The sequence below is a fragment of the Micropterus salmoides genome, unplaced genomic scaffold, assembly GCF_014851395.1.
Source record: "Micropterus salmoides isolate LMB-PRFRI ecotype aquatic unplaced genomic scaffold, ASM1485139v1 Ms_hic_scaffold_13, whole genome shotgun sequence".
Taxonomy (NCBI): domain Eukaryota; kingdom Metazoa; phylum Chordata; class Actinopteri; order Centrarchiformes; family Centrarchidae; genus Micropterus; species Micropterus salmoides.
Window position 1 is genome coordinate 17733682 of NW_024040374.1, and position 27360 is coordinate 17761041.

Sequence of the window (27360 nt, forward strand, 5' to 3'; positions counted from 1 at the left end):
TCCTTATCAAAAATAATTTTATTGATTCAGACAGAAGCAAAGAAGCAAACAGAAAAACACAGTGTTTTTGAGATGACCAGCCAAAGCTTTACATCGTGGACACAAGCCAAAAACAAATCCTGCTTATTCTAAAACCTTGTCCAGTGTGAACATATGCGTCGCTCTACAACACTTCACAAACAACCACAGTAGCTGTTATGTGGACTCAGCAGTGTGATGTAAAAGACATGACATAACGCTGAGTGTAATGTACAGTAAGCCACCTCAAAGGAGCTGAAGAACAAAGGGCTGATCTGCCCTTCTCTGGTGAAAGTTAGTGTGGACCTGCTGGTCCACTCACTGTATTCAGCCCTTAAAATGCTTTGTGGGTTTTTACAGTTTGTTGTAGGCCTGGGACTTCCATCTGATTATTAAATGAAATGCAGAAATGTAAGACTTGACAAACACAAAACTCTCAGTGATTTTGGACGGAAAAAAACAGATCATCTGTAATTTAAGATGCAGTAGAAATTTTTAAAAAATCACCGGAGAACCACCTATTTGAATATTAAGTTCAACTGATTCAAATATTTTTACTTGTGAATATATAAAAATTGTGACTGATATTCATTTGTTGGGTCATAGTACACAGGGATGTAGTGTACGAGGTCTTTGCCCTACTGTGAGATATTAAAAACAAATGACCATGACGTCAGTAAAGCAGCAAAAATCACTTAGTACAACCCCCCAATATTAGTTGCACTTACTTCATACAAATATTTGAAAAATCCATTCATTTCATATTAGGTTTCATCCTTCATAAGTGGTCAAACTGAATAAAAGCGCAACTGATTATCCTGAACTCAGGCACAAACCCCAAACTGCCAGATCAAATGAATTACGGACCCGATTTTCAAAAATTTAGAAGGTAATCTGCTAATTTCCCCTTCTCCTCCTTTCCAGTTAGACATAACACATCCACGACATTCAGGGTTAAACACTCTGTCGCCTACATTCGGCTGTAGGTAACAGTTAAGTGGACCACCTAAGATGTCACTAATCTTGACACATCCCCTTACCTTAACCCCAACATTAGCCTACATGAACCTAATGAACATTAATCATTGCTTACTCAGGTCAAATTTGGATACACTTTGGTTCAGGGTAGGGCTACTTTAGCCCGCCGTAGCCTGAGGCGGTTTTTGAAGAAAAGGTACATGGCCAGAAGACACATGGCGGACAGGGAATAAAGAATGACACACAGGCTGATGTCCACTTTGGAGAATCCTATGCTCAGCACAGACATCCAGCGTCCCCTGTGGTTCAACTCTGCCTCCTCAACAAAGTACTGGCCTGTCAGTTCTCGCTTCTGCAGCCGCTTTCTCTGCTGCCCCACATCCAACTCAAAGTCCGGTTCTATAGGCTGCAGGCCCACCATCCCGAGCCCTGCGTCCAGCTCTATGCCGAGCCCAAACACAGGCCCGGGCTCCTGCTCCACCTTCCTCTGCAGGGTGCGTCGTTTGACCCGGCTGGAGGCAGCCACCCGCAGCGCCTTGGCCTTGTAGTGCTCGTTAACAAATGAATCGAGATCCACGATGTCCTCCTGCAGCTCTCGCATCCTCATCCCCACAATGCTCGGCTTCCTGTGGGCCTGCCGCCGGCCTCGGCCCACCTCCATTACAGGTTTGGCCTGGCGGGTCTGCTCAGGCGTTTTACCCTCCATCTCACCTGCTGCTGCTGCTTCTTCCCCACCTTCCTCCTCTTCATCTGCAACTGCTTCCTCCTCCTCCTCCTCCTCTTGCTCCTCATCTTGCACAGTGGGTGGTAGATGTGTCATGGAGCCCAAGGCCTCCCTGGCTTTCCTCTCTACACGTTTCTGAGCCTCTAAAACTTGTTTTTCCCTCTGTTTTGCCAGGATCTGTTTTTCATCTTCAAGGTAGTCTGATAGAGCGAAAAAGACAAAGACACAGGTGCATTATTTAGTGTTCACCTCTAATCTAGACTCATACTTTACTACATCCTACATTCATCTGAATCAATGGTGAACCTTAAGTTCAGAAAGTCTTTTTACAGCAGCAAAATATACATTATTGACATTAGTAGTCTCCACCATTGGTAGTGAAGTCTGCACTTAATACTTTCCAACTAGATAAGATTTCAAATGATCTGGTAGAATTTGACAAACTAAAATTAAGCATGTTGTAGAATGAAATTGAATTGACATTTTACACACTTGCATGCAAAGAACTGGAGGGTAGGGGAACAAAGTGGGATTATCTCAGCTCTTTGTTACCCTGTTCCCTTTTTTTCTCCTCGTTTGTTTGTTGCCGTTACTGTTCCTATGTTTTTCACACATCCTTTATGATTGTTAGCCAGGGCTACAACTAAATCATTGTTAATCTGTATGTGAAGCTGCTCTATGAAAATATGTTAAAAGAGGAAAGATGTATATTTCAGGCTTATTGAGCTCTAGACTGTTAACAATACAATAACAATACATTTCTGCAGTTTGGTAAAATCCTTGAATTTATGAAACTTCGTACCTGTGAGGATATTGTTGGATGAGAAGAAGGACAGGAGGAAGGGGAGAACCTGCTCATTGTTCCACTTGTGCTCCCCATTGTCCTTCACCGTATGGCAGGCTGAACACATTTCTGGTGGAGGCCACTGGATCTTCGGGAAGTTGGGGTCTTCACTCAAATCACCTCAAGAGATAAATGCAGCAGTAACGTTACTGTTTTGGAAAACTTGATCAGTTTAGTACTGGAAGCAGATCAAGCACACAGCATAATAGGAGGTATTACAGGGTTTCTGGTAATTTGCAGTTTGTTAAACATTTGATTAATTCAGATGATTGGATGCATTGCTACACATTAATCAGCCTAAATGCACTGCATGCTGTATATAGTGCTATCTACAACTGTCTTATGTAGGTTTCTCTGTAGATTAAGTACTTTTACTTGTGATACTTAAGTACTCCTTTAAAATAAACTTTTGAATGCAGGCCTTTAACTAAATAGGCCTATTTCTTTCACTACTACAGCTTTGTCAATGTCTTTCTCACTGTAACAAACTCACAAGTACCTCACTAACTTTAAACCAAGTTTAGAAAACGTTGCATGGACCCAGATTCATTGCCACATACAGGAATCCCACAACATAAATTGCAGAGTCAGCTGCTTCCTCCATTGTTGTTTCTTTTATTCTCCTTGTTGGTGCACTGACTTGAGGATGTAAGTGCTTTGAGGACTGGATGCAATCTGTGTTGAACCCATTTGATCTTGTCACAGTGCTCATAAAAACTAAGTGCCTATATGCATATGTGTACGTATGTGTTTAAGTGTGTATATGTAAATCATCTGTCTGTGTTTGTGTGCATGTAATTTAGGGATTGACATTTGTGTGTGTGTGTGTGACAGAGAGTGTATGACAGGGTCTAACAATGATCAATGGGCTTCTGGGATGTCCCAGTGGGAGGGGTGGTGAGATAATACATGTGGCCAAAGTGGACAGCTTTCCCACACGTGTACACACACACACACACACAGTGAGTTTTCAGGCAGCAGACCTCGGTGCTCTGGAGCACCTGTCTCGTCCCTTCACACCCCTTTGAAAGCAAAGTCCAATCTCCAAATTGAACATAAGAGCAACAGAAAGCTCAGAGGAGGAGCTGCCCTTCTAATGAATTAAAAACTTTCTCCTTAAACATGTTTTCTTTTATGTAGCCGCTGCTCACTAAAGCCCCTCGTCACTCACACACCACACTGCATCCATGCAAACAGACTGGCAGAGGAATGGGCATGCAAACAAATACACAGGCTCATACACAATAGACACATTCTGCACAAATGCCCGTAAAGACACACACAGGGCAGCATCTAGTAATAAATTGCTTGTTGTCAGCAACAAGCCATTGTGTGTATGTGTGTGTGTTTGTTTGTTTGTGTGAAAAGAGGAAAAAAAAAGCAGAGCAGCAAGCAGGTCTGTCACTTTACAGCACTGTCAATTTACATCCTCCACCACCTCCGTCCCCGCGCCCTCCTCCTTCTCTCCGCCGCTCAAGATTAATCTCAGTCATATGCATGTGTGTATGTACTCTGCATACAGTACTTTACATAAAGGATACATCAATTTTATGGTGTCCTGGATGGGCTGCAGCATGTGGGTGTGTGTGCAGGTTTTTATACATTTCAGCAGGTGAGAACGCACACACTCCTCAGATGCCTCAGATCTCTTTCCTTATTCTAATCAGCTTGCCACGTTTGCGGCCAGGGTGACTTTAGCCATACCAGCCATACTGAGATTGCCACAATGGCCTGTCAAAGAGATGTCATCACCACCGCGCATACATATTCATGAGGTATAAATATGTATTGTTCAGCACGTCAAAACTAGCTTCCTCAGCACTAATTCTATAAGTGAGGATCACCTGCACCGTGTGGCATACTGAGCCGTCATGGCCGCGGATGATGTCATACATTTTATGCACATTTAAATAATCAAGACAAAACCTAAACCAGGAATTGTGTTTTTTATATGACAGGTCCAACACTTGGGCTGGGTATCGACCCTCAATACATTCAGTGATACTGACTCAAATGTGTCTGGAGTATATTTCCATATAATCTAAAGCTGACAAGTACTGGAAACTGGAATTGAATGTTTAGTTTACTTAAATTTATTTGACATTATGAGAAGACATTAAATCTCACACAAGAAACATTTCAGGCTTGACACAATAAACTCAAACACTCATTGCCATTGTGGTTCTAGATGAAATTATAGCAAAGCTGCTTGAGTCCAGATCACTAGGGGGTATCATACTACCAACAAACCAACACAATAAATACCTATATCATATCAATAAAAATCACACAAGTCAAACATTGATATATAAAATAAATATATAATTCTACCTTCTACCTTGTTGTTACTTATTATTTTAATGTGCAAAAGGTAATTTATTCAAAGCGAAGAAGGGGGATAGAGTGCACATCCAACCCCAATTGGGTAAAGGTGTAGATCAAAAACAGCATACAAAAGGAAAAGGAGAAGTCCCAAAGCTCCCCAAACAAAAATCTGAATGGTGCACAGACATTTATTTTACCATCTCAAGTGGTCTCGGAAGACAGTCAGAAGAGGCAACAACTGTTAGGCCTTAACAACTAAACTACACAACTATTAATTATTAATTGACCAGTTGTTTTTCATTATAGGTTAAAAAGTAAAAAGGTGTTATTTTGTAATATCTTCAAGAATATCATCACAAAAATTCTCATCTACCCCTATATCAGTATCTAACCCTGAGCAATGCTGCGTGTGAACACACAGTCCTCAAGGCAGCCAGGCTGCTGCAGCAGCAGCAGCTGTTTTGTCTGTAGAAATGTGAATCAGTCTTAGCCTGTTGACAAGCAGCAACAGGACTGAGCTGCCACCGGTCTTAATTCTGCTGCTGCGAGGAGGCCGAGGGCCCTGGGGCCTCTTTGTTGCCAGCTAAATTAATTGTTCAGTCGCTTTACAAATAGCTGCTCTTTCATGCATGGTTGCTCCTGAAAGGAGGGGCGGGGAGGCCTGCTACAGAGCTCCACTTTAGGCAAAGGGGAGAGGAGGGGATGAGTGGATGGAGGGATGGAGTGCGCTCTCCTCAGGGAGACAGCCGCCACTCATTGCTACAAACACAGCCCAACCCTCGACTCCTCCCTCTCCCTCCTTCTGATTCACCCGACATCCCCTGTGGACCTCGACTCACCCTCCACCATGACTAACTCCCCCTGCCACACGCCACAACTTGACCCATGCTTGGAAAGGCCGTGTGTGTGTTGTGTGGGTAAAAAGGGGAGTGGCTTGTGTTATGGTGTTTGCCACCTGCTGTCACACAATACCTTGGGAATTGTGTGTGTGTTTGTGTGTGGGCAAAGAGGGCTGGTTCCTGGGGGACCATCCTGCAAGGATGCTGTGCTATTACTTGTCAAGCGGAGGATATGAGTCCCAGGGGATGATGAGTGGAAAGAGAGAAAGACATAGGAAAAGAGGAAGAGAGGGAAGACGGATGGATGAAGGTGGCGGGGTGTCTGGGGAGCAGACACATGCGGGGACGGGTATCCTTTTGGCCCCTGCTGTTCAGGACACAAGCTGTCCCTGAGATAGAAGAGGGGGCAGTCAACACAAACAAAAGATAGTGATTTAACAAAGTGGGCTGTTAATGACAGCCCCGTGCCTAATAAAATCATATGAACACAGAAAAGGGAGGAGGGACGCTTAGGAGCTGTTTAATACTCTCGAGACTAACGTGCAGACGTGTAATATGCTGATACAGCATGGACAAAAAAGTATGAAAACTTTCTACATTTATATACAGAGCAAGAAAAGACAGGAGCATTAGAAGAGAAACAAAAAATGAAATGAAAAGTACATTCTGATCAGTGTATGATCTACTAAAAGTGAATAATTAAGTAATTGTGCTTTAAAAGGATGATCTGGACAGAAATAGCTGTGCAGCTTTGCAGGTACAGGTCTCTGAGGTACAAGTGCAGGATTTGCGGAAAGAAGTCTAAAGGCGATATGAATAAGAAACGGTTGATGACTGGTCATTGTGGAGAGCGGGAGACAATCAAAGTAAGGTGTGATGGATGGATGGAAGATGGTGGTGGTGGTGGTGGTGGTGGTGGTGGTGGTGGGGGGTGGGGGTGGGGTGAGGCAGAAGCAGATGATACTTGTAGGACTAAGACGGGGTGACAGCTGGTGTCTGATCTGAGGATCCATCCTTCATCCTCCCCTCTCACCCTCTTAGTCGTATTACAAAGACCAACTGACCACGAGAGGGAACTGGAACTGAAAACCTTTCCCCCGAAAACTAAGTACGGCAATGCTTAAGATCTCAAAGTGTGGCTGGGTAGACACAGAAGAGTGACGAATGGGGAAAGGATGTGATGGAAAAAGTGGGAGGGACAGAGATAGCTCACTATGGTGTTTAACATGGACTTACAATGAATGGACTTAATATATCCATTATCCATACAGTATCTCCTGTAGAGTTAACGGTGTAGCAAGTAAACCTCTTTGACCTTTGCCAATTGTCTTCTCGGTTAATCAATCTTGTTGTTTTGTCTATAAAATGTCAGAGAATAGTGAAAAATGCCCATTTTCCCAGAAATCAAGGTAACTTAAAATAGCTTATCTTGTCTTACCAACAGTCCAAAACAGAGATATAAAATGTCTACATGACTACATTATGTGAAAAGCAACAAATCCTCATGTTTGACAAGCTGAAGCTGAACTTTACTGTCACAGGAAATCTGATAATTTGCTTCATGGTGTTTATGTTTTTTTTGTTTTATTTTTACAAAAGCTTCAAAAACTTCATATTAGTTAACCTCATTTGAAGGCATGTGTGTTAAGGTCTATTATCACATCTCATCTGTCTATTGACAGAGTAGCCACATCCTCTTTGTAGCAAAAAGCAGCTCCATATCTCACTACACCTTCATATTCGCTAAGCCACACCCACTTTAGAGCGATCCAATCCTTTATGAAGGACTTGAATTAAATCCCTCTCATATTTATACCTCACCAACATAGTTTCTTCACATTTTGGGCGCTGAAGGTGCTATAACAGCTGTTAAAAGTGTACCACAGCTGTAAATGAAATATTAGAAAGGAGAATCACCTCTAGTTTGCACCAAAGAGATTCTCCAAACAAGTTACACATGATCACATTGGCTCCTACCTGCCAGCCTGTTGTTGACGCGATTGTGTCTGGACCAAAGCCACAGGACCGCTGACGTCAATGTGTTCACCTCCATCAGACTCTCCTTTGCCATGTTCTCAAAGTGCTCAGCACAGTACCTGCAGCCAAAGAAGCTGCGGACATAGCTTCTCATTGCACCCAGCACCTCCTGGGGTTCTGGAGGGGGATCTGGAGGGGAATGAAAGGAGGTCAGTTAATGCTGAGCACCGGTATTGAGCTGTGTAAGTCTCAGTAAAAACAATATCACAACATATTACATATAAGATCAAACACAGACTTTTTTCTTTTTCCTGATTTTGTTACTTTAAACAGGAGGTTCATAAGTGTATGTGTGAATGCGAACTCCCATAGATTCCCTCCTTTCAACAAGTAGAAATCAGTCATTACCTCCTATGTAAAGCACAACCACCTGTCCTTGTGAAGCTGCTTGTCTCTATACTTTAAAATGTACTGTTAACCTGTGCTGTAGCCTGTAAGCTTGCTAATGGCAGGTGGGTTCACAGCCCCCTGGATTCCCACGGTTATGTGGGCCGAGAGACACAGGGAGCTGGGTTAACCCCACATTGAGATGAATAATCTATGCGAATGGGATAACCCAATCTGGAGATTAAATACAGTTAACCCTCTGTGTGAATGGTGGCCAGGCTGTTGTCTCAGGATTTCAACAGTCCACAAACATATTTTTCTGTAGCTATTAGCTTTTGTTCTCGGCTTAGCAGGACCTTCAGATGAACCGGACCGACAGTGGGAACGTGTCTGGGAGTGTGTGTGTATGTGCTCTTTATGAAAATAAGGATGTGTTAGGCTTGTGTTCACACCTTTAATAATCCACACAGCGTGTGGATATGTATGAATGGAGTTTGTTACCGTCAACACTGTACGGTATGTGTGTGTGTATCCATCCATTAAGCTGGTGGCCTGTGGGGGGCCAGATGGACGTTCCTTTTGGCCAGTCCATCTGCAGGTCACATGATGGTCCGTAAACCTCGGGATTAACCTCTGAGTGTGTGTGTGTGTGTTTGTGTGCGAGTTGAAGGGAGATTAATGTCCCTGCCAGGAGTGGAGCCTCCGGTCATCTGCCTGTTTTATCAACCACTCACATTCCACTAATCTAACATAATCATTTTCACACAGTTACAATTAGGCTCAATTTTAGCAGTGACAAAATGACAAAACCTCAAAGAATTCTAGTCAAAACGTCATCACGACATCCAGCGTGTCTGTGTGTGTGTTCAGTCTTTTCTTTACGTGTTGTTAAATAGTTAAATCTGGTCAGTATGAAAAAAAAGAAAAAGTCCTCCAAACATTCCTGGGCTAATTTGTTTACAAAGCCTCACAAAGCCCTCATCCTTAGTCCACCCCTGTCTTCCTGAACCTTCATTCATAGCAAACCTCATTGTGAATGTGAGAGTGAGTGTGTGTGTGTGTGTGTGTGTGTGTGTGTGTGTGTGTGTTTGCGTGCGTACCTGTGCCTGCAGAGCTCTTGGCCTGGACGGTGAGAACATGGAAGAGAATCCACATCCCGCAAGGGTAACGTCTCAGGTGGGGTTCTGAACCCTGACAGCCCACCCACCTCACTCCTTCAGGCAAAGCAGTGTCTGGAGACTGAGAGAAAGGAAGAAAAACAGACAGACAAACAGAAATTACAGACAAATGGGAAGAGTGAAACAAAGAAAAAAGCTTAAAGGATGCACTTGGTGATTTTCTAAGGCCAAAACCAACAATGAATTGATTCCAAGTATTGTCAGTGTGACCAAAGTGTGACACAGCTTATTCCTTTGTGTTACAGGTCTCCATTACAGACGAAAAACTATTTAAAAAACACAGTTGTATTTACATGTTCTTACATTATGATAAACATGAAAATCGTAGTTTATTTTGAAATCAATTGCACACCATCCTGCTCCTATAAATAACTCTCTTAACGTACAATGATTTTTTTCCAGACATACCCCACAGCCCTGTCAGATGAAATTAAGTAGCCTTTCATCTACACCACTCACCATTTAAAATTGTATGTTATCCAACTCTGTTAACTACATAAAAGTGGATCTTGTTACAATATTCTTTTCATACAGTTATATGTATGTACTATCAGTGTTTAGGCTGGTTTGGTAAAGTTTGCATTTATACTACTAGTGTCAGAAGCTATTTCAACCATCATTACTTACATAATTATTTCAACTATTCATCAGTTACTTTGGCTAACTATTTCAACCTCTTCTCTGTTACTTTTAGCTAATTCAACTGTATATCAATTACATTTAGCTAGTTAACTATTTGATCCATTTATTCATTACTTCTAGCTAACTGTTTATACTTCTCTGCTAATTTTCACACACTCTGAAACTGATTGAACACATGCTGTTCAGGTGTTCTGACTCAACATGTGTCAATATGTGTATATATATTTTGGATAATTGAGAATCACTGCAAAACATTTACAGATTAAAATAGTCCCCAACAAATGAATTTTTCAATCTTGTTAGTGGAATGTTTGCTTTTAGATATATTGACCTATTTTTATTACATTTTCAGTCAGACTGAATGGGCTTGTGTCTAAGTGCCACAGACAGAGTAGGGAAGTAGGAAAGTATTGAGAGACTGACTAACACATTCATGGTTTTGGTCTTTTCATGGTAATCTTTTGACAATAAGAAAAATATAGAATAACTCCAGCCTTCTTTATATGAGACTAAATTCCAGAGATTCTCTAAAAAGTAGAGCCTCTCCGGCATCTCCCAACCTGTTCAACTTAATGAAAGCTGTGCCACATAGTTTTCTTGATCAATATGAAGTCAATCTCAGGTTAATGGCTCAGCCCTCCACTAATGAACAGAATCTCTAACCATGAGCCACAGTTGAATCCAATAACATATTTTCTCTGACACAAAGTCGTTTTTCTCGCCACACTGCATTGCCATTGCTCGCGTGATTGACAGGGTTACTCACATGTCAATAGTAAAGATTTGGGGGTGTACTGAGTCCATTTCCTCTGAGGCAAAGTCTATTCATACCTTCCCATTGATTCATTGATCAATTGATTTGCCTTCTAAAAGCTAATGATGTAAGTAAGTGACTCTTTCAATTTGCGAGGGGCGGTATACTGGAGGCATGCAGGCTTCATTCCAGAGACAACAGCACATAGATCCCCAGCAGTATGTAGTGGCACAGAGACAAGCACATATTGAAACAACTGTATTTGTAAAATGTATTTTTATCTACTCATACTGTGCGATTTTATATTTACAACAACACATTTTGGCCATTCTTTGACAGAATAGGCATCACTTTGGTGCCTCTGAGGTGGTTTTGAACTGATTAAGTGGCCAGACTGACAAGTGACCTTGGTATCTAGTGGAATGACAAGGCAGCTCCCAGACAGACGTCCTCACGTCAGTCTGGGAGCATTTTGTGGTGCCCTGCCCTCTGTTCTCCCTGCAGCTGCTTATCTGTCTGGTCACTCTTCCTTTCCTCTTAGATGCCTGCATGCTCAGGCTAACAAAGGTCTGTACTTTTTCTCAATTTGCATTCGTGTACTTCCTCATACAGTATGTAATGGACATTCCACTTCTGAATCCAATGAATACCAAAGATGGAAGACAGAAGTGAACTAAGAATAATTTGAATGTTGGCTTGACTGACAAGAACAAACAAGAACATGCATTGAAATTTTCATGAATATGACCAAAACCTATTGGATATTTGGTAATATGGCTCTGTCGTGACTCACCTGTGCTGAGTTATCTAGTTTCTCTCTGAATGCCTCGTAGGAAATCTCTCCAGTCTGGTTCTGCAGCCAAGAGTTTACAGACTTCAAAAGGTTCATCACCATTGGACGCCCTGGAAAGTGCTGCAGACATAAAACAACAGAGCACAATGTGAACGGGTTTTGACTTTCAAGAAACAAAAGAGACAAAACATTTCATTTCATTTTGGAGCAGATGAAATGTAATGTAATTTTATCTTCTATCGATAGTTTTAAAGCTTTATGACTGTGTTGTTTTCCATGAGCTCATGGCCTTTTATCACACACTCTCCTTTGTCTGAAATGAACCATTCATTCATTATTTTGTCCTACTACTACACACAATGTACCAAGCAGAAATGTAATGCCTAGATTATCAGTTGCCAACTCATCCTTAACAACGTTGTGCACTTGGTTTACATCCTGCACAAAAGTTGTGGTTTGAGTGTTTTTCCTTCTCAGCACCTTTAATGAAACCTACTAAATGTGACAACAGCTGAGCTTAAGCCTCTTCCTTCATTAAGATCCATTTCCTAAGCCACTAACAACCACTTAGCCACTGCCTACCTTGTGCTTTCTCCTGCTGTGTATTTACATCTTTTCAAACTACCATGGTAACAACCACAACTGGGAGGAAACATGACACTGTAACTAGCAGAGGTAGACATGTGAAGAGAAAGAGGAAATCCAGCTGATGGGTGTCTGAGACCAGTGATGACAGAGTCAAGACAGACACGGACAAACATGTCTTCACACATGCTATACTGACAATAGGAACAGCTGATGTCTTGAGTGTTCAGACAGTAACAGAGAGAGTAGAGCGCTTTAATCAATTTGAGCTAAATGTGCTTCCTATTCTTACTGTAAGCCCCTTTGTGGAATAGTTTATGATCATGGTCCCGTTTCTCAGAAATAGACACAGCAGAGGGGATCAAGCTTTTTCCAAGACTTAAACAACATGTTATAATTTCCCAGAGCCCATGGTGACGTCATCATCTTTGGTCAGACCCACAGTCCAAAACCCAAAGATATTCAGTTTATTATTTATATGGCAAAGAAAAGCATTAAATCTTCACATTTGAGAAGCTGGATAAAGCAAAGATTTTTTTTTTGTTAAATAAATAACTAAAAGTATTATTAGGTTATCAAAATAGTTGGTAATTAATTCTCTGTCAATTGACTTATTGATTAATTGTTTCAGCTCTACTTTAGTTTTTTTTTGTTTACCTTTTTGCTCCTTTTTAATGTGGTAAAACCACTCATCTATTTTTACTGTTTGCACATAGGGACTACAGCTTTCTACAAAGTTGTGGTGACTCTGTTAGATAACAAAATAAAATAAAAACAGAGAAAGCTGAGGACAGAAAGAGCTAGCATCATCCAACATGAGGACCTTTATTTTATTTTATTATAAACAGCACATTGGTTGGTACTGGGCCATTAAAGGTGAAACTCATGCACCATGTTTTCCCTGAAACGTTTGGTATGATTAGCAACACATAGGCAACTGCCTCCCATAACTAAGAATCACAGTCAATCAAAAGTATACTTGGTCATTACAAATAAATAAGGAAAGAGACACACACCACTTCAACACCAAACACACACAATAATGGTGACAACAACATGGCACATTAAATAATCACTTATCAGATATGAGCAAAGGAAAACAATTTCTATTGTTGCAACAGCAAACATTCACACACACAACTAAAGGTGGGATGACAGCAGACAACGGCCTCTGATGCCTGCTGCTCACTGCTGGGAGAGTGATTTAATAGGTTTAGATCTGGATCTGGGGTCTGGTTGCCAGCCACTCAGAAAAGCTCATTAAACAGCCATATGAATTTAACCAGAAGAGAAAACGCAGGTGTTTCTCCACTAATGGGCTTAACTCAGCGTCACCAAAGCAACACTATTCATGAGCTCACTGGTTCGGGTCATCACCTAAAAACTCAAAACGTTCACCATGCTCAACATATTACTTGTACAAACAGTATGTAAGGACTCAGATATTGGTCAGTGTCATCTTGCTCTGCTTTATCACATTTGGTCTTATTTCACATTGATTTCTCTTTTTCTTAACCTCCCTGTACGACTCTCTGGCCTTGATCATTGATGGTGCACAATCTCAATAAATATGCCAAATACATTTCACAGATATGTTTAAGAATTATGTGCCAAAAACAGTGACAGGCTTTGAAGGAAAGACAGGTCAAGTCACAGCCTTCAGGCGGTCAGCCTTCAGTGGGTGAGTTCAAATTTAATTTAAGAGACTTGCAGTAAAACATGTGACAGCAAAGAAGTTTATGTTCCTGTTTTCTACATTACATTTCTACAGTACATAGTGAGTTTAGTAGTTAATTAGTAGGCAATAGTGATTTAGATGATGCATCTACAACAAGCATCACAGTTACACAAGAACAACAAACCCTATTGTAAACAACATTTAATCCCTTATTCAGTATTGGGTATTACTGATCATCAACTGGACTGGATTTATATTTTGTTCAAACTGTAAACATTCTACATTTTATCATCTCAACCTCTGTCTTTACTAGATATCCTACATTTGTTCTCTCTATCTTGACGACACACACAAACACACACCCTCCTCTAACCTTTTATCCCTCCTGCCCCCATCACAGTTGGACCATGACAATCCCCTTCACCCCAGCAATATGTCATTCCTGATCCGATTAGTATCAGCAGCACTTGAGAAACCGCAAGCTTCTTGTGGTGAGGGTCCCGAGAGGGAGGCATCTGTTGGCTGCAACATGGGGGGGGACTGGGCAAGAAGACAGGGGTGAAGCCCCTCTTGGTAATAATCTTACGTCAATCCACCCGGGGAAGTGGGGGGGGGGGGGGGGGGGGCAGAGCACACACGTGCCACAGTGCGTGACAATATACTGTCACTGAGGGGAAACAACTGAAGCAGCCAACTAATCAACTATTTTTTGGAGAATTGTTTATTAAAATACTCATATGATCCATAATTACATAGAAAGATGGTTTTCATAAAAGCAGAGAGCTACTTTGGTAATACAGGTGAATGTGTGACTATGTCCTGAGCCCTGACATGAGAAGAAGCATGTCCCTTTAGACCAAAGCCCACCTCTTAATTCTTTGTTTTATTCCCTATGGCCCTTTGTCCCCTCTGGGCTGAAGAGCTTCTTTCAAGAAAAGCAGGATAGAGGTGTAATCCTCAAAAACCTCGCCGTAATGCTCTCATGCTTCCCAAGATCCACTTTTTTAATCCTCATATACATGTAGAGGATTCATAAATCCGGCTTCAGCCTGACAAGACAGTAAATCTAGTAATATTATGACCTGGTGCAAAAAAATTTAAAATAAATAAAAAAAACAATCCCTGTGTTTACATGTTTGGATTGAGATGCATGAGGAGATGCAGTGATGGGATGATTGTGGATAAAAAAAGAAACAAACAATTCATGGAATTACAATTCTTGGACAGAACAGAGATTTACATGAAATGAATACATGAGGGAGATGAACACATAATCTTTTACACACAGACTTTGTGTGTGATGTACAGAACAAGTAATTCTGAAGACATTTTCAAGCAAACATGCCAAACATTTGATGGTTCCAGCTTCTCAGATGTGAGTATTAGCTGTTTTTTCGTGTCTTTCATTATAGTAGTCATTGGGTTTAAGACTGTTAGTCAGTCAAAAAAAGCAATCTGAAGATGTCCAGTTGGACTCCAGGAAATTGCAATGGGCATTTTTCAAAATAACAATTTGTTACAGCCCTACACACATGCATTCTGGCAATATTACCCATGCAAATACACTTTCCACTAATCATTCCATTTGGTTAAAATTAAAAAGTGCATCATAATTGAGGAAATCAGTCACTGGCGTGAAGTGATGACACTCACTGTGGCTCACCAAGACATCGTGAGTCACTTTCACTCTAATCTAATCACATGACTCACGTGGGGAGTTCAGGTGTCAGATCTTTACATATTGCATGGTAACCACGACGAGGGAATATTTAAATTTAGATGAAACATGGCAGTAGAGGAGAAGAAAACTAAAAATCCATTTCATTTTCTGGTATTTAGCCTATGAACGGCATCATATCTTAACATTTAATCATTAAATGTTTGTTTTTCAAAATTAACCAACTGGCTCATGAGCGTACTGTAAGTATCATCCACTTACATCCCAAATCTCCTTCAATTCTAGTTTTGTGTTACATTAACTGTTCCTTACCAGCTGACTTTCTGAAAGGACTCGGCCTCTTTGTAACAAGATCGCTCAGTCAAACAACAATAAGTACTGTCACAAGTCACGGGCAGCTGCAACAATGATGGCCTCCCCATCTACACAAAGCCCTGCTAAACGGCTGGTCCATCCTGGTAGGGGGACAGGCTAAAAATACCACTGGGACTTGCCGCTATTGACTAAACAAACTGGAGCTAATGGGAGGCCACAGTGCCTGCGCGTCCCTCATACACGCTAGCTTGCTACAATGCCTCCCTAGAGAGTGAGATATAATCAGAGAGATTGGTGGCAGACTGGGTCAGTGAGACAGCCTGGTGCGTAGCCAATAGGGACAGGGCTAGCAGGTTAGGCCTCATCATCGCAACATGTTTGCCTGGTTGGCACACTTCAGAGAGGAAGGAGGAAAAGAGGCATCGAGGGAGCTTGTGATCAGTAACGGAAAAAGCTGGAAGAAAGCAGCCGAAAGCCAGAAAATTATTTATTAGATGTAAATAAAAGCAGATTAATCAAACGAACATGAGACCCTGGAGATGAATATAAAAAGAAATGTGTATCCTTTATAGAGAAGGGGGGGGGGGGGGGTGAACTACAGAGGACCTGCACATTAAAGTATTTACAGAAATGCCTTTGTAGGAATACAGCATGAGGAGAGAGAGGAGGAGGTGGAAGAGGAGGAGCAGTGGTTGGGGTATCCCAGGGAGGTTTGCTGGTAATCAGGCTGTGTCTGTGTAAACTATGTGGGCAGCAAGTGGTTGGCAGCCACGCTTCAATCCCCCTGGGAGCCAAGATCAAGAGGGTCAACAATACCCAAGAGAGTCTTTGTGCTCCTGCTCTAGTCAATGGCATCCTCTTCTGCTTTTAATAATGTGAGTATGTGTGCGTGTGGTGAAAAACTAATGTGCGTTTGGCAAAACAATTAATAAGGTAAATATGCAAAGTGATCTAATCAATTCTAAAGTGATAAAAAAAACATGTTATGAAGGGAAGTTAAATGCTGCAAAACAATGTCAAATCTACAGTGTGAACAAACATTCTGCTGTCTCACTCTCCATCTAGCGGTGACCTGCTGTAACTGCATGTCTGTTGAATGTGGATGTTCATTTTACTCTTGGAGCTTAAGGAGGGATGCAATCTTTTTTTTTCTGACCAATTTCCACTCAAAGACCAACAGATTTATTTTTATAAAAACAGATCAGATTAAACAGATTTTCACACAGATATTTTTGTCCCTATGTACCCAAGGTGTTGTCTTTTCTAATCACCATAGTCTACAGTAAACAATCCTGTACCCCGTTGACAAGGACAGCTAGGAACATGTTTCTGATAAAAAGTCCTAAACAACTAATTAATCAAATACAGCATGTTTGGTAAGTGTTTTTTAAATCAGATACTGATTTTATTATCAAAATTTCACCTGATTGAAATATTTCAATAAAACCAAATCAAAATATTATCAATGAAAAGCCAAAAAGAATGAGCCCTAATCAATAATTATGATTTTATTTATACCTTTTGTCCGTCCTGGGTGTGTATGCAGTGCTCTCTCTGGTAACTTTACCTTTGCCAGGACAGAGACATAATTCTTGAGAGAAACAAGGCCTTCTCCTTTGATCACAGAATGAGCAGCCACCTCCACACGCAGAGAGTAGTGCAGCGTTGACTCCAGGTCTGCCATATAAACCCTGGACCTGGGCACACAACCGCACACACGCGTGCACACAAACATCACGTCAACAAATAATACGAATGAGGAGAGAATGACGGGCAGAGTGTGTTGTTCGTACCTGTTGAAGGGTCTCCAGGGCTCCTCATTGCGGTTGTTGTGGGCGTCTGGGGCAACCGGTGGAGGCTTCCCTGATCGCACCACCCCCGGCAGCCTCTGGAGGGCGTAAGAGTAGAAAGTACGAGCCTCGATTGTGCTGAGGGAGAGGAGGACACGTGAGGGGGACCCTTCAGTAACTCAACATAAACAAAATAATGCTCATGTTGATATATATGTATAATGTTGGCTGTCCACACACTTTTGGCCATGTAGTGTATGTGTAACCCAGTTTGTACAGCCGATGTGTCAAGGGCATGGCTCTAATCCTGCAAGGAACCTCAAACAAATGCACCATTTCTTTTTTTTTTTTTTTTAAACCTTTTGTTTCAGCAGTCCATCGCCATAAAAAATGTTTTACGACCTGTATTTTTTTGTGACTATATATTTTACACACTTACGGGAACGCGTTTCAAATACTGAGCAGATGGTGCCAGAGTAGCATGGAACTGAGAGAGAGATCGCTGATCATTATGCCATGTGAAAACCCTGCAACTGAAACCATAGTCATAAATGTTATCTCTCTCTCTCTCTCTCTCTCTACCCCTCACATCCTCCTCTCATTTGTTTTCTCCCCTCGTCCAGGACAGAAAGAGGGAGAGCAAGAGAGAGAGAGTGCATCGTAAAAACTGGAACAGGATGGTAATAAGGAGGATGGATACTCTGGGCCCACGCTCACTCACACCAGCCCGGGACTCAATTACACCTGCGTGTCTGGTGGGAGTGTACAGATGTGGAAGGAGAGCCATTTATCCAACGATCCCCGGGGCCGGCAAGCAGGCAGGCGTCAGGGTGGGCTGGGAGGGAATGCATTCACCTGGGACCAGCACACATTACATGCATGACGGATGTGCAACGCCCCTGCACGCTCACACACACACACACACACACACGCTCTCTGCTCTCCCAGGATCAATCAGACATTCAGTGATGATGGGAGGCCATCTGTCGCTGTGTGCGGCTGCGGCTTGTTTGGCAGGTGAAGCCAGAAAAGCAATGGCATTGTTTTCATGCAAGAAATTAAAAAACCTCCCCTCTGTACAGTGATGGAGATGAGGGGGGTTGGAAGGGGAGAGATGGAGGGTGAATAAATAAATCAGCAATAAATCATTTCCTTTTTGCATTTGTCAACTAAAAAGAGTCCTCTTTGCATGCCAAGTTATTGAAACAGCCAAACAAAGAGGCAGAAACAGCAGATGAATTTGCAGGGTGAGGAATGATCAGCGCCGCTTTATGATAGTGAATAATGGGAGTGATTTTGATGCTCTGATCCCATTAAGAGGCCAGATGTTAAAAAGTATTCTCATGAATAGGGTTCAGATAATGAGCACACGACAAAGGTTTTCAGCAGAAAGCCAAGTCGTCGAGTGTGGAACAATAGCAACCGAAGGGTAAAAAAACTTGCCGTTTGCGGTTTTCAGATCAAGCTAAATGGAAATCACCGTCAAAAGTTTGTTATGTAAAGATGTTATCTAGATATATATAAAATTATGTTCGCTTCACACCTTTCAATCACATCCACCCACCCAATATGTGTTTGACATCTCTTTGGCTGTATTTCAAATGGTACTAATAAGGATGGAGAATTATTGATTATTATTATTATAATAATTATCATTATTATTGTTATTATTGACTATTACTTAGACATATGTCAAAGCTTTGTGTGGAATTTGTAAATGCAGCCTGTTGTACTTTTAATGACAGACAATAAACAATTGTATGCCGACTGGTGCTTGCAGACCATGCTGGATGGAGAAACACACGCAGAACAGTAACAACATTGTACAGTGTACTGTCCTCTACATCACAAATAACAATCTGCAGTTGAGGTGGTACTTGTTACTGCTGTACACCATGGTTACTATTTAGCTCAACCAGAATCTGGCTTCATCTACTTACACAGTATGTTTTTCATTTTATAGAGTGTCCCAAACCAACTAGTGTGAAAAGGAAGTGGACAACAAAACATTTCTTCTGTAACCCTCATTAGTGTGAAACACTGTATAAATTCACGTTCTCTTTTGCCACTTATAATAATAATAAATATTATTTTGTGCATGCACGTAGCTGAACCCTTTGCTACACGGTCATTAACCTGCCTTTTTATTGTTGCGTTTAAAAACACAGAACGCAATAAAGTCCTGCACACCCACACATGTGCCATTCTCTTATTGTGGCTAATTAGACCTCTGCTCAGGTAGAAGTTGGAAAGAGCTCCACATAGAAATGAATGGGGAGCAAATCTCTGTGCCATAACAGGTGCAACAAGATTGTCAAACAATCAAGTACAGTCTGTACATGCCCCCACAGTGCTCAGATGGAGTCTAATGAGTCCTTTAAAATAAAAATAACCCGCAATTAATCAATTAAAGACGATGCAAACAAAAATGTTGAATAGGTAAGGCAACTCCATGGTGATGTGATGTTTAGATGCTTAGGTTTTGGTGCACATGCAGATGCTGCAGCCGGTAGATTCTTCAAACGCTGCAACGTTTTTCTTTTTTTCATCTGTTATTTATTTATTTTGTTCTACTACACTGCTGAAACACATATTACCTATGACAGAAATACAGTCATCGGCAAAGCTAGTTGGGTTTGGATTAATCCACCCAGCCAGATCCACCGGACCGTGCACCACAGCAGGTGCTTTGATCGTCCCAGGAGGAGAGGAAAGCGAGCCGGGATAGGAGACATGCTGGCCCAGCCTGGACTTAAGGCTTCTCCTGGATAATGTCCGGTCTGGACGAAATGGGGCTCAGGCTGGCCAAGCAACAGGAAATCAGAGACTGTTGTGCCCGCACCTTTACAGAGACCTGCTCCATCAACATCCCGATCAAGCACTTGGCAGGCGAACTGTGTTCTGAGCTGACAGAGTGCAAGACTCTGGCAAGATGAAAGGAGGTGGACTCTGTGTTTACATCAATGACGCTTGGTGCTCAAATATGTGTCAAAGTTGATGGACACGGTTTCCCAAATGTAGAACTTTTTATGTGAAGATGAAAACCATATTATCATCATATATCTTATTAGCACTGTTTACATTCTTCAGACATAAATTCAAAAAATGCACTGCAGAATTATAATGTGTTTGTTCATATATATCTATATAATTCAGTATAAATATAACAACTGTATAGGCCTATACTGTACTATACTATATTATTTATTTTATGTTATCATATAATAAATGTAATTATTAATTTACATTATGTTAAGTTCTATGTGTGTGGCATGAAGGGACTGCAAACTTTCATTTCGTTGTACAACCTTGTCTTATATAATGATAAATAAATAACTTTGATCCTGTTATTTTATACCCTCCTGCTTGAAGTAGACTTCGTGACTTGCGGGCTAGTGAGAAGGGATCTGTTTGAAAAACAACCTCAATGCTACCTATCAAGTTCTTGTATTAACTGACGCCTGAAATCTAAACACATCACTTCCTTAAGCAAGGAAAGACCTACCGGAGTGTGTGTGCAAGCAAATGTAAAAGCTTTCACAAACCAGTAAAAGTATTACCATTAGGGACACAATATACATTTGAAAAAATGTAGAAAATTTGTATCATTATTACCGGCATAAATCTCTACACTACACATTATGTCTATTTGAATATAATAGAAAGTCTTAAATTTTACATATTTTTTCCTAGCTGACAAACATTGTCACTATGATAATATTATCATTTTAAAATGCTCAACACTGTGTTATGCAGTAGAAACTGGAGACTACACAGATACTCACACTTTGAGTCTGGTGAAGTTGCCTCCAGGATAGTAAAGGTAGCAGGATGGAAACTCAGTCACTCCCAGTTTGGTTACCAGAACTTCCTCAGTGCTCAGAACTCTCCGCACAGCAACGTTCTCAAACTGTAACAGGTCCAGGGTTACCTGGAGAACACAGTACACACACACAGTTATAAAAAAGGTATATTTCGACATTTTAACTTATACTATATATACTTTATATAGCACATGGCATGTATATATGTGATGTCCAATTATTTCAAATCAAAGACCACATGGATAAAGGATTTCTTTACGACCGAACATGACACCCTCTTATTTTGACAAATTTTCCTTTCTGGTTCAAGTTGTAAAGACTGGAGAAATAATTTATGGGTACTATGACAGGTTTCCCCAGGTCACGACAGGGTCAATTGCTTAGCTAAAGTAAGCCAAAGGTTACAGCGAGGGACTCTCCAAATCTCTAGATCAGACGCTGTCTCTCCACTCTGCCTGCCTGTCGACTGACTGACACAGCTGAGTTGATAATGAGACTCCTCACGTATGTATAGACGGGTAAACAGTAACCTTACTACCTTAACCTTATAACCCTAGACACTTAGTGTATCTCTGGTGATCTAGGAAGAAAAAATATCCCAAGACAGGAAGTATCCTTCAGGTTTGGTATAGGCATTTGATGTATTTACATGTTTTATGCTGGCACTGAATCTCCCTGGCCGGGCTTAATAAACCATGCTATGTTAAGTCTTAATTAGTCTCCAATACTTCTTCATCACACCTTAACCTGGTTAATAATATTTCCTTAACAAATAGCAGAGTTTTGTTAGTTAATAATATTCTTGAGAAGAGAAGAACACACAGCTCAGGTTGATGGAAACATGAGCTGTTACCTCTCTGCCGATGTAGGAATTCGCATTCTCAAAGATCAGAGCCAGGTGTTGAACGGTGTTGGTCTCAAAGAAGCTATCGATCTCCGCTTGGCTGGACAGAGAGGAGCAGATGAAACACATTAAGACTGGAATCCCAGATATGACTTTTGCTAAGCCTTGAAGAAGCTCCAAACATTACCAATAAATCTTAAAGGGATCAGCTATTCATCTAATAGAGATTAAAAGGAAGAATTAAACAAGTGCAGAATTTTATGGACATATTTCATGTTAAAAAAGTGTCATTCTACAATTAAACAGAAATGGCTTCCTTTCATTTTGATTGGCTTTTTATAGATTTTTGAGTTGCCTTGGATCTCCTTTATCCATGCGCGAGACTACTTTTAACTAAAGAGGACCCACAATCATAAACACTAAAACTGTACACATTTATCATTTACGTTATTTCCACTTGAAAATGGTCTTTTGGTTGAGAAAAGAATAGCTGCAATTAGGAATTTCTATTGTGAAGTAAGACAGCCTGATGGTTCAAATCCACTTATTATTTTCTTTATAAATGAAAAAAAGGAGAACTGCTCAAGATTCTGAAAGTGTCAATGGTACGTTCCCTTTAAAGATAAAAAGATAAATAAACTTGACTTCTTCCTTCCTCTTCCTACACAACTATATGTATGCAGTGTCTTTATCTGAATGCATGCATAACAGTATGTGGGAATAGCAGAATGGCCTACTGGTGATAACCTAATGAAGACTCCTCTCAGTGGAAGCATGTTTCCACTTCATGTTCTGTATTTCTGACCACAGGCTTACAGACATAAACTGAAAAATAATTGCTTTATTGGCCTGGTAGTTAGTCAAATTAATATGTCACTAATAAAGAACAGATGAAATCAGATGAAATGATGCAATAGGATGGAAATATGGGTTTTACAGCACAATACTGCAACAAAGGAAAGAAGAAACACTGTAGCTGAACATGGAACTGCAATTCACAGAATAGTGTGATTATATGTTTACAAGGAAATAGCAATTCATGACACGGTGTGCGATAGACAGGTCAGGGAAAGAATCTGGACTTAAATTAAATCCTCCTTATTTTATATGTAACAACAGGTTAAATAAGGACAAATTGAAATAAACTGACATTAATTTACATTTTCATATCGTAAAATATAGTCTTCAAAATAAACTACAAGTCACTGTCATCAGTGGATAAACAGATTGATTGATAGATAGATAAGCCTTTACATTTGTCACTTGATAAAAATCACTTAAAAGAATCTAACAGCTAAATTCCCACAGTTAAAACTGAGCGTGTGTGTATGCGAGTATACCTGGTGGGTTCCAGTGGGGGGCAGGCGGGGGGCCAGGGCTCTTCATGGGTTTCTAGTCGGTCTATGATCTTGTGACGGAGCCCCCGAACATCACGGGGGAAAGCTGGAGGTCAAAGAGCAAGAGAACATTATACACTGCTGTTAGTTGTCACACAGGATTATCATTCCCTAAAACACAGTAATGACTACCTGAGCACATATATAAACAACTACCAAAGTAACTACAATATTACATACGTGTCAAAATGGTACACAAGTTGACCTAAGCCAAAAATAAAATATCAGCTGTCAGAAAGAATTTGCATGCGGATCATAGTGTTATCAGATTCACTATGATACATTCACTATGACACATTCTTTCTCTGACATGAGGCCTGTTGAAACTGCACGCTCTCTATGACAGACAAGTCATTTTTACCGTGTGTGTAGTAGTACCTGTGAAAGCCTGTCCGTTAGACTCAGCTGTGGAGTAAGCGTGGAAGAACTGTAAAGTGAAAGAGGCAGGAAGGTTTGGGGTTACGGAGGACATGGAGAGAAAGAGAGATCAGATGAGACTGCGCTCGCACGACCATGAGAGAAGCAAAGCGATGTTGTGTAATGTTTGGTGGGGTGGGGGGCAGCTTTCCCCTCTGCCCGCCATGACCCCTAAATCCTTCCTGGTTAAAATGAGTCACAGATGTTAAAGCTGCATTGTGTGTTCAAACAGAAGGAGCTCTTTGTCTCGTTGGCTCGTCGCTGGATGAGGAGAGACAGGACTGAGAGTCTTAAGCACACACTACTGCTGACGAATCAGATATGCTACAAATACAAATGCAGATGTTTGCAGCTGGCACATTTCTGTAGTGTGTCTGCTGATCCTGCACAAGTTGAGTCTACTGGGAACACACTGTTGTCTTTTTGGCGTCTACAGTATCGAACCCCATCTGTCACGTTCTTGTCCAGAGTTTAAAAAATTATAAATAAACCCCTTTAAAAGAAGGCGAGCTGACAAAATTGCACTGAATTTTTAATACCACTACTGACATGACTGAATAATACATTTACAAAGTGGATCCTTTAGATTTTGAAGTTATTAAGTGACTAATGCCTCCGGAAAAAAGGTTATTATATATACATTTTTTAAAATATAGAAAACTCTTAAACTGCTGAAGAAATGTCAATGTTATTTATAATGGCTACAGAAGTATAAGAGATATCCAAATCCAAGAAATGATCACTAGTTAACAACTAAAGCACACTAATAGATAGGATAGATAAGAGTGTGGGTGCTCTTAAATAGACCCTGGTTTATCAAGTGCATGTATACTTATTTAAATACCTGCTAATAAGTGTTTTGTTTTCCACACATGCCTATGCACACTCTATACAACATGCTAATAAAAACAACACATGCAGCATCAGTGTTGAAAAAGGGAGCTCCCAGCTAAACTGGGAGCATTCCTGATTTTATGATCAGTTCAGATAATGTAGCCTGTAACAGGAGACTAGAAAAGGGGTGTGGGTGTAGTCTGGTGTGCCTCAAATGTTTTCTTTCATTCAACCCATGGAATAAAAGATAAAGAAAGATAAAGAATAAGAGTTATTACAAGTTTTGTTTTAACAGCACCTGGGTGATTCTCTCTTATTTTAATCAGGGAAAAAACAACAAGCAGTTATTTTCCTTATCAATTAGTTTGACAAGAAGACATATTCAAATTGCTTGTTTTGTCTGTTCAAAACCCAAAAAGTATTCAGTTTAGTATCATAAAAGACTAAAAAAGGAAATTAGAGAAGCTGGAAATGGTGAACTTTGGGCATTTTTTTTTGTTGTTGATTTTCTCTCTTTTGACTAATCAGTTAATTAACTTATTATTTTAGCTTTGCAAGTACAAAAACTAAAAACATTTTTATTTTTTATTACACACTTAATTCAGCTGTGTCCTTTACAGAGCCAGATCAATATCCTTTAGACTACTATTTGGACTATTATTAGAAACTTAACAATTAACATTAATATAAAATTGCCTTAAGACTTGCTCCATTACTTGCTTCAGTAGACACCGTGGAGCGTATGTGTTTATCGTCACCAAATCACATATGCCTCTGGTGCTCAGCTTTTCTGACTAAATAAGTGAATTCTCACACACAGCAGCTGTCATGAAAGAAGGACGAACACAGTATGTGGGCCTGTGTGTAAAGACTTTATATCCACTGTATAATACCTTTATCGTAGGATACCCTGTGATGCTGAAGCCAGCACAGACCTTGCTGTTCTCCACTGCAGCACAGTCTATAGCTGCCAGGTCCACAGCTGGCTTCCACTCTGAAGAACAGACAACAAATAGAGGGAGAGAGAGTAAATATTTAGTGTACTGTCTACTGACACTGGATGGTTCCTGTGTCCTTGTGCCATGTGTGCGCTTTAGTATATCAATACAGGAGAAGGCTGTGCGTCAACACTGCCAAGGAACTGTCCTTTAATATTTATTTGTGAAAGAAGGCAACAAACTCATCACACCTAGCAGCCCTGATGGGCCTGTGCAGACAGATTCTGGTACAAAATAACTGAACTGTCACTTTGCATGTCGTCTGCGGGTTTAAAAGCTGATGGGTAGTGCTATCACCTTTATGTAATCCAAATTTCTCTTAAATTTCCCTCCTAAAATCAGCTGGATGACAGTCCCAACTCCCAAACAAGGCACTTGATAACACACCAAGAGAGGAACTGCACAATATTGACTATGGGTGACAGAGAAACACCAGAATGAAAGCGCCAGGACTGTGTCAGGCCTCCTGCCAACATCAGAAACTTTGACTATCATCCTAACTATATTTATTGTCATGGCTGTGTGTGAAATTCCTTCTGGCTCATGAGCAACAGAAACAAAACTCAGTGGGATGGAGAGGATGTGATGGAGAGCCACAGTGCTGAGCAGAATAGAAACACATTTATTAGATCACATGCTCTAATTAACAGACAGAAACAACAGCTCCGTGCTCTCACTGCTTCCAGGCAGATGATAAAAATACAGGCATATGTCACCACGTCAATGTTAAATTAATTAGACTATTAATTTTAAATAAGTGCAATGTTTGCAGGCTTATGTCAAAACAAGCTCAGTGGTGCAAAACTGAAAATTCTTTACAAACTTTAATGATATTTTAAAGAGCTGAAGCTACGTGACTTGTAGGTCCATACCTTTAATGTCTCTAGCCAGGTTTTTGTAAACCGGAGAAAAGGCGATACAGTGTCCGCACCATGAAGCATAAAACTCCACAACCATAGCAGCTGTTGAGTTTATTAAAACCGACTCCGCATTCTCCGGAGTTAACAAGACGACCTGGTCAGAAGAGGAGTACAGTCCAGCCTCCGCGGCAGAAGGAAAAAGAAGACAAAAACATAACCAAACTGCAGACGTTGCTATTTTTCTGGGATATATTTGTAGTTTTCCGGTAAATCGAGACGTGGCACGGCCGCAGCGCCGCGCCATCTTCCCCGTCCAAGCTGCTGCCTCTAACCGTCAGTGTGAACGAGTTTTCACCTCCGAGTCAGAAAACTTCTCACAACTTTTTCTCCCTCTCTTTTCCCGGTCAGCAGGCTTCATGGGTCCTCCCCTCGTCTAGCTCCTACACGGCCTTAGAAAAACACCACTCATAATAAAGCAACACACCCTCTCAACAGGTATCCATGTCCCTCTTTAACTTTCTCTGATATGAACATGAAATGGTTGATATCAGGCGATGTAAAGTGACGTGAGAGAGGTGACCTACTGATGTATTTTTGCCCCTACACGGCTTTCATACAGGAAATAACCTATAATGAATATTAATATTATCTAGATTTAACTTTAAAACTATGACTTTAGCG

General features: G+C 40.8%; 1 protein-coding gene across 1 annotated transcript; it reads right to left on the reverse strand.

Annotated features, from left to right (window-relative positions):
• On the reverse strand, window positions 1-27172 carry qsox1 (quiescin Q6 sulfhydryl oxidase 1). Its single transcript, XM_038715901.1, has 13 exons — window positions 26692-27172; window positions 25715-25815; window positions 23949-23997; window positions 23514-23616; window positions 22183-22273; window positions 21291-21436; window positions 17509-17643; window positions 17283-17412; window positions 11460-11579; window positions 9193-9331; window positions 7706-7894; window positions 2523-2684; window positions 1-1920 (listed from the first exon to the last, which is right to left on the reverse strand). Exons 1-13 carry the CDS (start codon window positions 26981-26983, stop codon window positions 1139-1141), a joined length of 2439 nt encoding a protein of 812 aa, XP_038571829.1. The 5' UTR covers window positions 26984-27172; the 3' UTR covers window positions 1-1138.
• Between the last annotated feature and the right edge of the window lie 188 nt (window positions 27173-27360).

Excerpts from the sequence above, each read along its gene's own strand:
- qsox1 (XM_038715901.1), bottom strand. The coding sequence starts at position 26,983 with ATGGCGCGGCGCTGCGGCCGTGCCACGTCTCGATTTACCGGAAAACTA. Across the intron at positions 17,413-17,508 it reads CCCTGGAGACCCTTCAACAG|GTCCAGGGTTTATATGGCAG; the intron begins GTACGAACAACA and ends TTGTGTGCCCAG. Across the intron at positions 11,580-17,282 it reads ATGTCTCTGTCCTGGCAAAG|CACTTTCCAGGGCGTCCAAT; the intron begins GTAAAGTTACCA and ends TTATGTCTGCAG.